This window comes from Otolemur garnettii, unplaced genomic scaffold, assembly GCF_000181295.1.
Source record: "Otolemur garnettii isolate 467f Iridium unplaced genomic scaffold, OtoGar3 scaffold00005, whole genome shotgun sequence".
Lineage (NCBI taxonomy): Eukaryota > Metazoa > Chordata > Mammalia > Primates > Galagidae > Otolemur > Otolemur garnettii.
Window position 1 is genome coordinate 43,928,300 of NW_003852400.1, and position 12,163 is coordinate 43,940,462.

The following is a 12,163-nucleotide window of genomic DNA, read 5'->3' on the forward strand; positions in this document are numbered from 1 at the left end:
AGAGTCCCAGAAAGGAAGAAAAGAAAAAATGAGGCAGAAGAAACATTGGAAGACATGCTGGCCAAGAATTTTCCAAGAAAACTATAAAAATAAGAATAGAAATTATTGAAATAGAAGATAAAAATATGACAGATAAATAATAAACAAAGTCAAAAATTGCTTCTTTCATAGTACTGATACATTTTATAAAATCCTGGGAGGAATGACCAAAAATAGGAGTAGAAATGTGGTGCCACAATAGATTTTACAGGTATTAAAACAATGATACAAGGTGGTCATCATGTTTGGAAATCAACCAATGTAATTTGTCACATAAATAGATTAAAGGAGATAAATTTAATTATTAATAGATGCAGAAAAATATTTATAAAAGTCAACTCTCAGGCCTGGCACAGTGGTTCACACCTGTATTCTTTTCACTCTGGAGGCTGAGACAGGAGTATCCTTTGAGGTCAGGAGTTCAAGACCAGCCTGAACAAGAGGGAAACCACCTCCCTACTAAAAATAGAAAAAACTGGCCAGGCATAGTGGCAGGCATCTATAGTCCCAGCTATTCAGGAAGCTGAGGCAGTAGGATTGTTTGAACTCAGAAGTTTGAGCTTACTGTGAGCTAGGCTGACACCATGGCACTCTAGCCAGGACAAAAGAATGAGACTGTCTCAAAAACAAACAAACAAAAAAGTCAACTCTCAACTTTAAGCACACACGATAAAAGAGAACCTCTGAATATCCCACAGCAAACATCAAGCCTAATAGTGAAATATTGAATGTTTGGGGAACATGCTAAGGATGCCTACTGTTATCCCTGCTATTCAATATTTTATACAATCTTCATTATTGTATAATGGTTTGATAAGGTAATAAAAGGTAACAAGTTTGGAAAAGAAGAAACAATATTATGCTAATTCAAAGATAATAGACTAATATATATAGAAAATCCAAGAGGATTAGAAAAAAGTGTTTAGAACCAATAAATAAGATTAGCAAGATTGCTGTATATAAAGTCATGATGTAAAAACTGCATTTAAATGTACCAGCAACAAAATTTTATTTTGAAGATGTTAAGAAATAATTGTTTACAGTAACATCAAAAAGTATTACATTCCTAGAAATAAGGCATGTTGTGTGAGGTACCATAAAAAACTATAAATCATCATTGAGAGAAATGAAGAAGAACCAAAGAAATGGACATACCAGATTCATGGATAGGAATACATAATACTGTAAAGGTGTCAATTCTCTCCAAATTAATTTATGGGATCAACGCCATTAAAATTATTTTTAAAATTCATAGAGATTAACAATCTAATTCTAAAATTTGTATGGAAATGGAAGAGACTAAGAATAGACAAAATGCTTCCGAATGTGAAAAAACGGTGGAGAAATTGCTCTATTGGAAAGCAGGACTCACTATAAATCTACTGTAATTAAGGCAGTGAGTGGCACAGACCAGAGAACCTAGAAATAGATCAAAGCTTATGATACTTAATTGATCTGAAAGATGGTATTGCACAATGGATGATCTTTTCAATAAATGGTACTGAGCTGACTACCTATATAGTAAAAAACAAACAAACAAAAAAGATGTTTGATCCCTGCTTCACATCATTCTCAACAATTAGTTATAGGAAAATATAGGCCTATCTGAAAATACAAAACAATTAAGTTTTCATATAATATCGGAGAATATCTTGATGACTTTGAATTAGAAAACTATTCCCTCAATATAATACAAAAAAAAAAAACTAACCACAAAAACTTGATAAATTTAACTATATTTAACATTAAGAACTTCAACAGCATACATTGAGAGAAGAAACTCTTCCAAATTAGAGGATGTATACACAACATTCGTAACTGGATCATATTCAGAACATATCAAGAATTACTAATAATCAACATAAAGACAGACAACCCCACTGGGAATCATACATTTATCTGTGTTTGGGCAGAATAAGTATTTCATAGAGAAGGAAATCCAAACGGCCAATCAACATATGAAAATGTGCTAAACTACATTAGCACTCAAAGAAATGTTACAGGCATAATGAGATACCATCTTACATGAACCTAATGGATAAATTTAAAATGCCTACATTACCTCATGTAGAGAAAAACTGGAGCAACAGGACTTCTCCTGCTGGTGTCACTAAATTCTTATAGGCATTTGAAAAGCTACCAGTATTGAATAAAGATGAATAGTTGCGTTTCCTATGGCCCAGCAATTCTGCTCCCAGGTATGTTCCAGTAGAAATATACGGACAGGTAATGAAAAAATGTATGCACAGGTAAGTAAAAAAATATTCATAGCAGGACTATTCATAATAGTCCATAGTAAAAACTACCCAAGTGTCCATCAATTTGAAGAACTGGATTGAATAAATTATGGTGTATCTATTGTGCTAGCAACAATGTATTTTATTCAATATTCTATAAATCTTCAAATATGAGGGTGAAAGAAAGGAAATGTTTGAGAACTAGGGTAAGTGTTTTAGAAAGATGATTTCACAGAGAAAAGTCACTTTGAAAATGTGATATTGATGACTATAAAACATCGAGGAAGAAGAGTAAAATTCTAGATGGATTCTGTCCTCACACTGTATCAGAGATATCTCTAAATGTGTCCTTCTCTTTAAATAAACTAAATGTTGCACAAAGAAAAAAAAATTATAGTATATTATTGTATACCATATAGTAGTAAGAACAAAAGAACTCCATCTACATATAGATTTGTGTCATAAACACAATGTTAACAAAAGTCAGACACACAAGAATGTGTATTGTATATTCGCACATGCGTGTGTGCGTGTGCGTGTGTGTGCGTGTGTATTTAAACCCTAGCGAAATTAAAGACTCAAGTTACTTTAAACCGGTACTTAATTAATAGAAGTCTAAATAAAAGAAGGAAATTATTGCTAACAAAGTAAGTATAAGAAGATTGATTTGTTACTGGGAAGGAGTGTGTAGCAGGCTTCAGGGTCCTGGCAATTATTTTTTTCTTGTTTTAACCTGCATTGTGGCTACACTATTTTTTTTTTAAATAACATGTTACACTGTGTTGGGAGATATGTCTTCATGGGAATCTTACACACTTACTAATTTGCATGTCAAAGATGTAAAACGCCAACCATTCTTTATCATGCCATTTCTCAGGGTTATGTGTGCAATGAGCAACCTTAAGGAATTAGATAATGTCTCCCTGTGGGTCCAAGAGCAGGCTTGCTGACTGCTTGCTATAAGATATGAGGCTCACCGACCTCAGTGTTTCCTTCCTGTAATGAAACCCACTGTGTGTTCAGGTGCTCATCTGGGCCCTCTGTGTTGCCCCGCTGTGACTTGGTGGGCAAAGGGAACCAACATAAATATGCTAATGCTCAAGTTGCTTAATGCCCCTTGAGTAATAATTTGTCTCTGATCAAGGAGTCTCATGTCTTCCGTCAGTATTGATGGAATAAAATCAAATCCAAGCTGTGAAAAGCTGTACATTTCCTTTTTATGCATTTCTATTTTTTATATTTCACAGAAAAAAAAAAACTTTAAAGTTAACTCTACTTTAATTCTATTTCTCTTTCCATTTTAACCCATCATTTTCTGAGTGCTTACAATATTCTAGGTTCTGGGAACACAATGGTAAGTAGGACAGAAGGCAATTATAAAGATTATTTTCAGTGTGAGAGAGAGTCAAGCTGAAGACAAATTAGGGAGCTGCTTTATGAGGACAGAAAAGGGGAATAGGAATGTGTTTTGAGGAAATAAGGATGTCTGCAGTGTCCTAATACTTTCATTAATCTCGTTACTTGTCAATAGAACTGTCCTAGTGAGACATTTCAGGACAAAGGGGAAACACCTTAAAAGCAAACAAACTTTGCCAAGAAGTGAAAAGAATGATTAACTAAAGGAATATTTTATAAAATTCTATTGCCATTAGAGAGGATTGTGCATGTACTAACTGGAAAAAAACCAGGAATTTTTTAGCTTGGCATTTCAATTAGGAATGAATGTGTCTTTAATCCCCTGTGAGAGTAGCTATCAAACACATCTCATGTATTCATTATTCGGTCAACAAAATGGTACCAAGAATATGTGTGAAGAAGACACGGGCCTGTCTTTTCAGAGTTTTCAGCCTAAAGGAGTCATAGCTGAATAAACAGGTTATTGAAATCGGGTGTGACAACTGCTAAGGAAGGGTCCACGTGAGGAGTGACACCTAAATTGGATTAGGGGTCTGTGAGCTCCCTGGGGTGCATAAAAATTGAGATTTCAGTGATGCACAGAAAGAGGATTGGGGGCCAACAAGTATTTTGGAAAGAGAGAACACTGGCCAATGATCACAGGCGGCACCTAAGGTCGTAGCTCTCTGGAACCATAGCCAAAAAATAGCAATGAAATGATGCTGATATATTACAGTCTGATTACTTGGGGGTAAAATTAAATACTGTAATAATAAAGGGATTCTCGATTATCCCATTTACCCAAATTATTTACTTAATCATCTCTCAATGTTGCACTAGATTTTTTTCAGTAGGGCCACTCAGCACATTTTTATACCAGGAGAAAAATAAAGATCACATATCAGTACTCTAATTTCCAAGGCTAATTTTTCTTTCTTTTTTTTCTTTATCCTCAAGGAGTAATGTTAACAAGCACATAGAAAACTTAGTCAATTATTCTGAAATGTCTACTTTATGCAGGAGCATTCAGAACATGGTTTAGAAATAGGTTATAAAATCCAAGGTAGTCTGGGGTCCACATTCTAACAAGTATCTAATCTGAGAAGCGCTTTGGTTAAAGGACCTGAAGATAACTGGTAAACACTTTAGAATAGATTTGTCTGAATGAACCGACCAGAAGCCAGCCTGTGTTCACTCTGCACTTCTACATGGTATCCATGGAAATGAGATCAGGCCTGCACAAAGGCAAACAAAGGCCACCTTCAGATGAATCAGGAAGAATGACAACTGCCAATGTTCAAGGCATCCATTGGTGCAATCGTTTTGCCCAGGCTTTTCAAAACACAATGAAGTAATCTTTTACGCTGACAATACAGGGTCTAACAGTCTTTTCTTTCCATTGCTCTGTTTAAACATTAACCTCATTTTTATACAGAAAGCCTTTCAGTGATCAGAAGTTATGTGCGGCTTCTGTAGTAAAAACTGTCTCTAGTCACTTTACACTAATAAAAGGAAGAATTGCAGTCGCCCTTTCAGAACATAGAATAATAATGCAGGAATCTTTGCCCACAAAACTGCACAGTTTCTATTAACCTTTTAGGCAACGGAACAGACAAGTCTCCCAAAGGAAGTAAAATATTTGAAAACTATTAACAGTCCCTATTTTTTACAGAGCTGAAAACATTAGCAAAATATGCAGGTCAAGTTTATACTGGTTAGTAGATGTAATTTACGTGTACAAGAGTGGGCAGGCATAATAGGCTGGATGAAAACCCTTGAATGTAGGCGCTCTAATTACAACTTTAACAAAATTAACACTAGATAGCCCATTCTTTTCTAATGTATATGACTAAATGAAAATACTTTAAAATGTTTTGAACACACCACTGAGTTACCCAGAACAATAGGCTTTAAAATCATTCATAAAACCGTTCAAAGCCAACACTAATTCTCCGTGATACACAAGACTGGTGCTTTCTAAAAATATAACTTTAGGCCTGTGTATGATATGAGATGAAAATTTATATTTCTGAAAGAGCTTATTTGTTTTTCAGAAAATCTGACTAAAGCACTGACATTAATTCTACTGCTAGAATTGGAATGTTATATATTTCATGCCCGAAAAACAGCTTGTTAATCACAACTACTTTAGTGCGGTAAGTATGTTCTGAAACAGACAAAGACGTATAGACCAGCAAGTGTCCTCGTCTATCCAAGCAGCCACACTGCTAATCAAGGGCTCCTTTGGCAGAGCTCTTGCTGGTGCTGGCCATCTAACTTTGTCCCTCTCCTTTCTGTCTGTTTCTCCTTCCCTCTGTTTCTCTTGAGTTATGGACCTCCACCACATAGAGAGGCCTCAATGCAGTTTTTAAAAATAACAAGTGCACTGTGCAGTACCATAAGCAGCAGAAATAAAAGATGCCATTATAATAATTTTTATGCAAGCCTCTCCCATGTTTGTGTGTTAGTTTAAAGGTAAGTGCTCCCATCTCACCCCTTCCACTCTTCCCCCTTTTACTACCAAACTCGCTGACACTTGTCTCCATTGCCTCACTTTCCACTTACTCTTCAGCTCAGCCTGTTCTGGTTTCTACTTTTTGCACCCCATGAAGACAGCCCCTGCCAAGGTGGTCAGACTTGCTTGACATCTGGGAAGGAATTGACCCTCTTCACCAAGTCTTCATCCCCCCCAAATATTTCTGCAATACTTTGCTTCTTTGCAGTCATTTCTGCTTCTCCAGCTATTCCCACTTTCTCCCTTCACATCTCCTCTTCATCACCTGACACTCTAAAGTTGTTCCCCTTGACTTGTGGCCAAAGTGTTTTTGCCTGACTCACCTTATAAACTCCATGTCTTCAGTTATTCTCTAGATGGGAATTGAGTCCTAAATCTCTAGCCTCTTCTTGCTCTCCCACTTGTTCCTAACACTACTGTATATAACCAACCATCTACTAACTAGACTTGTATTCCTGGATGGCTCAAACTCAACCTGTGGAACTGAACTGATCGTCTTTTTCCTCCAATCTTCCCCCTTTCAGCACTCCTCGTCTCAGTAAACGGCACAACGTGAAATGAGTTTTCCAAATCAGAAATCTAACCATCAGCCTTATCTGTTCCCTCTCGTGCTGCCACACCGGTAAATCAGTCACCAAATCCTGTCCATTCTTCTTCCTTACTGTCTTTCAAATTGGCCATTGGTCTCTTTCCCTACAGTCGCCACCTGGGTTTTTAACACCATCTTTTCACAACTGAGCTACTAAACTAAAAAAAAAAAAACCTCAACCAGTTCTTTCTCAAATGTCCTTGGTGCCTTCCACCAGGCTGCCATCAGAGCCACTCTCCTCTTTGTCAGCAGAGTGATCCGTCTTATGGGAAATTCTTTCATGTCACTCTTCTGCTCAAGGCCTTCTGAAACCTTCCCATTGTCCTCAGGCTTAGCACCCTTCAGGCTCTGGAGCTGCCTCTTAACTTTCACTCTAGGAATGGCTTGAGGACCATGTCCTGGGCATAATGACCTTCTGCTGTCATTGTATCAGTTTTTTATTCTGGAACCTAAACACTTGCTCCAGGAACAAGGAGACTTGGGTCCTGTTACTAGTTATACTGCTCTCTACCCTATCTTAACATAGTTTCTCTTATAGCCATTTTAAAAAGAGAGAACTGGATTCCCCTGATCTCCAAGTTCCTTCATGGCAGATCCAAATTGTAATAGTTCTTTGTCCCTAAGAAAAGACTTCTCTGAAGGGTTGACACATCAATGTGTCAGTGATATCTCTCTATCCTCTGAATTCAACATTTAGTCTTTATCATTTATTATTTATGAATACATATCATCTATTATGTTATAGAAACTATGGAAACTGATATAACCGAGTTTTAAATTATATGAACAATTTCTAAGTCACCAAGAGATATTATGGCCTTAAATTTCCATAATTCAGAAGCTCAAATACAACATCCAAGTGCTGTTTCCTTCCACGAGGCTAACATCAGTATACTGCCTTTATCCTTAAGCTAGCTGACATCATGGTTACTTCTTCCAAACTTCATATCTAAACCTGACAGTGTATTTCTTAACCAATGTTTCTCTTAGAAATGAGAATTCCTTTCCCAGAAGTTCTCTGGCAGATCCCACCCCCGACTCTGTCTCATTGGCCAATCTTGAGTTACATGCCCATGTCTAAGTCAGACATTGGCCAGGAATGTAAGTCCACTAGACTGGTTCAGTCCAATCATCCTTCAGCCTCCCCTGGATTTCTCACTGTGCAGAGGAAGGCTGTAACTTGAAAAGGACTTTTGGTAGAATGTATGATGGTATGATGACAGAGGCTAACATTGGTTAGAGCTGAGATAATTCCTTCTTCCCTGTTTGAGCTTGTTTCTAAATAGACTGCAACTTCTCTGGACCATATTTCAAGTTGTCTCTGATTCAACATGGGGCTTAGCACACCACCTTACATGAAGTAGGTACTTCATAAAGATAGAACTAAAGATTAGTTTTATGGAATTCACTAAAACTGGATCAGTAAAGCCCTTAAGGATCATCTAAAGGGAACTTAGGAATCACATCATACACAGGATCTATTGTCTCGTGATTTGTGATAGCAGGATTTTTCTCTTTAGAGAGCCATTTTTCTGTGTATTCTGGTAAATCATTGATCACCATAACCACTGGAGGAAGGACAACAACCCTCCACTTCTTTGACTTGCTAATTAGGAGGACAAAATTCCATGATTCTTCCTCTTTTATGCTATGCTGAATTTTTTAATAACATCCCAAGCTGAGCAGGGTTAGTAGTTAAGACTTAAGCTTGTTGTGGCTTTAGCAGTAATACTTTTATGACACCAGGATACTTTTAGCCCCCAATATTTTCCCCATTCTTTGTGAAATTCTTTATTCTTTACACACTGACTGAACATGTGTCTTTATTTTGCTGAATGTCTAAAATTCCATCATCTCTTTACATTAACTGGCTTCTCCCTTTAATGTGCCCAGGGCTGTTAGCACGTGAAGACAGAGAGCCGCCATTGTCCTCTTTGGAGGGAACTCATTTAAACTGACACAGTCACTGACTTCTGGTGTTGAAATCTACCTGTCTTGGTTGGCAGTCATCCCACAACAAGGTGTTATATGAAGTGCTGGAATTTTAATTAGTTAGGAAAGGGGAGAGGGTTTGAAGTGATAATTTTTAAGCAAAATCCCTTCCAAACCAGACATTACATTAGAAATACATGAGATTGTTTTCAAACACTGAATCCTGAGCCCCAAATCCATAAATTTAAGTCAAACAGTAGCTCATGAGTTAGTACATAAGAGCAACGCTAAGGCAAGGTTGGGCAGTTATAGCTGGTAAGCCAGGGAGGAAGGGAGTTCCCTTATCAAAGGGCCGGCAGCCTAAGGCTGCTGAGGGACTCAGGATGAGAAGAAAGAGGAGGCTTAGGATGGGATCCAGGATTACCTCAAGTTTTTCCTTTTTGTTGCAAAATAAAAATTGCCCTATTTTGTAAATTTCCTTGGCGTTGTCTCTTCTAGCTTTGGACAATGGTCAATTGCAAAGATATAATAGGAAAAGGGAAAAAGCAACAATGCAGCTAAGCCAAAGAGGCTATTTTATTGCTAAATATGATATGATCAGGTGTAGTCAGAACAAAGGACAGTATATACTGCATATCGGCATTGCACACTTACGGCTACAGAGTGTATGTGTGTGTGTGTGCGTACATGCAGTGCATGTGTGAGTGTGTTCTGTGTGCAAGAGAGAGTGTGGTAGAGAAAAGTTTGGATAGGTGGGCTGTGGCCAGACGACAAAGGACTTGGCATGCCAAGAAATTTGGACTTTACCCTCACGTGATGGGGAGCCATGCACATTTGAAACAAAAAGGCAACTGGATACAGGTAAACATTCTAGAAAGATAACATTAGTGACCATGAAGAGAACAGACTGGAGGGATAAGAAACAGAACAGAAAAACCACTTCCCCAGGGCCAGCTATCCAAACACATGCGAGGGGCTAAACTGGGTGGCAGGATTTGCATGGCTTAGGAGAGGACCTCTAGAACCTGGAGGTTGGCTGTGAGGTTGAAAACATGGGAATTCCGGGCTTTTATGTTTGCATGACAAGGCTGCTATTAAACAACAGTAGCCAATATAGGAGAAGGTTTTGGAGGACAGGTGCTAACTCAGTTTCGAAATGATGAGTCTATACTTATAGAGGTTCTAGATGGAGAAATTTGGTGGCTGATGGAAATACTAATCTGGAATTCAGGAAAGGTGTCTGGCTGGAGATACTAACTTGGGCAGCAGATGGGCCCAGAGAGGATCTTTAGAATGGAGAGAAAGATCCAAGATGGAGCTCTGTAAACACCAACAAGAATGAGCCTGTGAAGGAGATTAAGACAGAGCAGCCAGGAAAAAAAAAAGAAAAAGCATGGAGAGAAAAGAAGCCAGAAGTGCAGGGTATTTCAGGAGGCAATTATATATAAAAAGGAAGACTTTTTATTAGGAGAGAAATCAAACGATTTACAGAGTGAGGGAAGTTACTGTAGGGAGAGAATCTGAAGCTATATGTTAGAGAGGGATGAGGAGATGGGAAGGGTTCCAGGGGTAGTAAGGAAGGAGATGATCCAGACCCCGGGGGGGCGGGGGTGTGTGTGTGTGTGTGTGTGTGCTATCTCTGTCTGCTGACATTGAAAGAAGATATGTGATGATTTTCATTTTAAAATTATATTTGTCTTTCCCCTAAGGACTTGTATTCAGTTTATAGATTATTGTAGGCCTCTTATGATCTCTTTTTTCCATCTTCAATCTGCCCATTGAGCGATTACTATTTCAACCATTTGAAGTACTTAAATCAAGAATGAGCAAGGAAAAGTGATAAATATGGCACTAAACTGAGCTTTTTCCTTAAGCACCTATGAGAAGCAAATTTGTATTTACGTGTTAATATGAGATTTGAGGGTGACATGTTCCTAAGTAGCTTGCATGTATGCTGGAGAAGACACAAGAGGTAGCTTTTAAATTTTAATTTACGTTACACAATTGGGTATGCATACAATTTATAAACAGTATGCATGTGTGTATAGTGATGATGAATGCTTAGAAACTTTATACATGTAGAGTAATGCCAGAAAAAAAATTGGATCCTAATGAGCTAGAAATTTCAACTTATCATGTTAACCTTGGACATTCATAGCATAAAAAAAATGACACAGCTTCTCTGGGAATCTCAATTGATATCCCAATGACAAAGCTTTGTTATGATCATCTTAAATTAAGAAAAAACCTGTTCCTCCAGTATACAAATGACTGGAGGAGGAGGAGGGACTACATACACAGAATATTTTTACAGATGTCATATTAAATCATCTCCTTTTGCTTGCTCAGAGCTGTGCTGATTAACCCCAGGTTGAATCTCTGTACCTGCCCTCACGCCTTGCAGCAACACATTCCACTCAAGTGTTTCTCATTGCGCTTTAAAGAACAAGCCTCAACACTTCAGTGATAGGAAAATGATGTGCTGTTTCCATAGTTTCCTTTAATACGGGGTAATTACAGAGAGATGAAAAGCTTCATTTATATTTCTATTAGCTCTTAGGAAAGTTGTGGTGTTTCAGGGACTGATTTTCAAATCCAATCCTGATTTATCTGAAACTCCTAGATTAGGGTTGATGGCCCCTGGAAACCAGGAAGCATCACATTCAGGTTAGACAGAAAACCTAAGGATGTCCATTCTTCGCTGGGGGTGAGGATAGGGGAGCCAATCCTCTCTTTTCTGTGACCTAGACAAAACGCCACAGGCTCGACAAGGATTCTTCCACGATAAAGAACAGCAACTGGCTGAATAAGAACGACGGCTTAGGAAGTATTTATTTTCTTTGTGTTTTAAAAAATAATCAGAGATGATTTTTTGTTTGTTTCCATAGCTGATCAAACTACGAGATACAAATGTGACTGTCCCCTAAGCCGCAAGTAAACCGAAGTTATTAAACTTACGCGCACTGCAGGCTGTGCGTTAAAGTCTGCCTCAAATACTCGCACTGGTGCAAAGAAAGTCCGGCGGTGGGCGGGCCGCCGGCCTGCGGTCGGAGCTGCTGCCCCACTTCTTTACGCGGCATCTCGGATCCAGAAAGTGGAAAGAACTTTTCCTGGCCTAAGTTTACACTTGTCGAGCAGATGACGTTCCAACAATCGGAGGAAGGCAGAAGGGAAGGAAGAATTCCCCTCTGCCAAGTATTTAAGAGACGCTTGCTTTAGTTCACGTACCCTATGGGAAAAAACACTAGAGCTTCGACCTGAACTATGAAATGGGGCATTATTCACGCACTTGGGTAGAAAAATAAGCATGTGGGGCTCGGAGTGTTCTACAAAGCCACCCGGCATCGCGCTGGGGAGCTGCAGGCTGCAGCGCAGCGCCGGATTGCGGGGTGCCCTGGTCCCTGGCAGGGGCGGCGCTGGTCTGTAGCAGGGCTGCAGGGCTCGCCATCTCCAGGA

General features: G+C 38.6%; 1 protein-coding gene across 1 annotated transcript in view; it reads right to left on the reverse strand.

Moving 5' to 3' along the window:
* The window catches only part of ITGA2 (integrin subunit alpha 2), a 98,647-nt gene extending 86,860 nt beyond the window's left edge, over positions 1 to 11,787 (reverse strand). The window contains exons 1-2 of the mRNA XM_012811205.2: positions 11,666 to 11,787; positions 9,966 to 10,051 (exon numbers count right to left, since the gene is read on the reverse strand). Of these exons, the coding sequence (XP_012666659.1) occupies positions 9,966 to 10,051; positions 11,666 to 11,787 (208 nt within the window). The remainder of the gene's footprint in view (positions 1 to 9,965; positions 10,052 to 11,665) is intronic.
* Between the last annotated feature and the right edge of the window lie 376 nt (positions 11,788 to 12,163).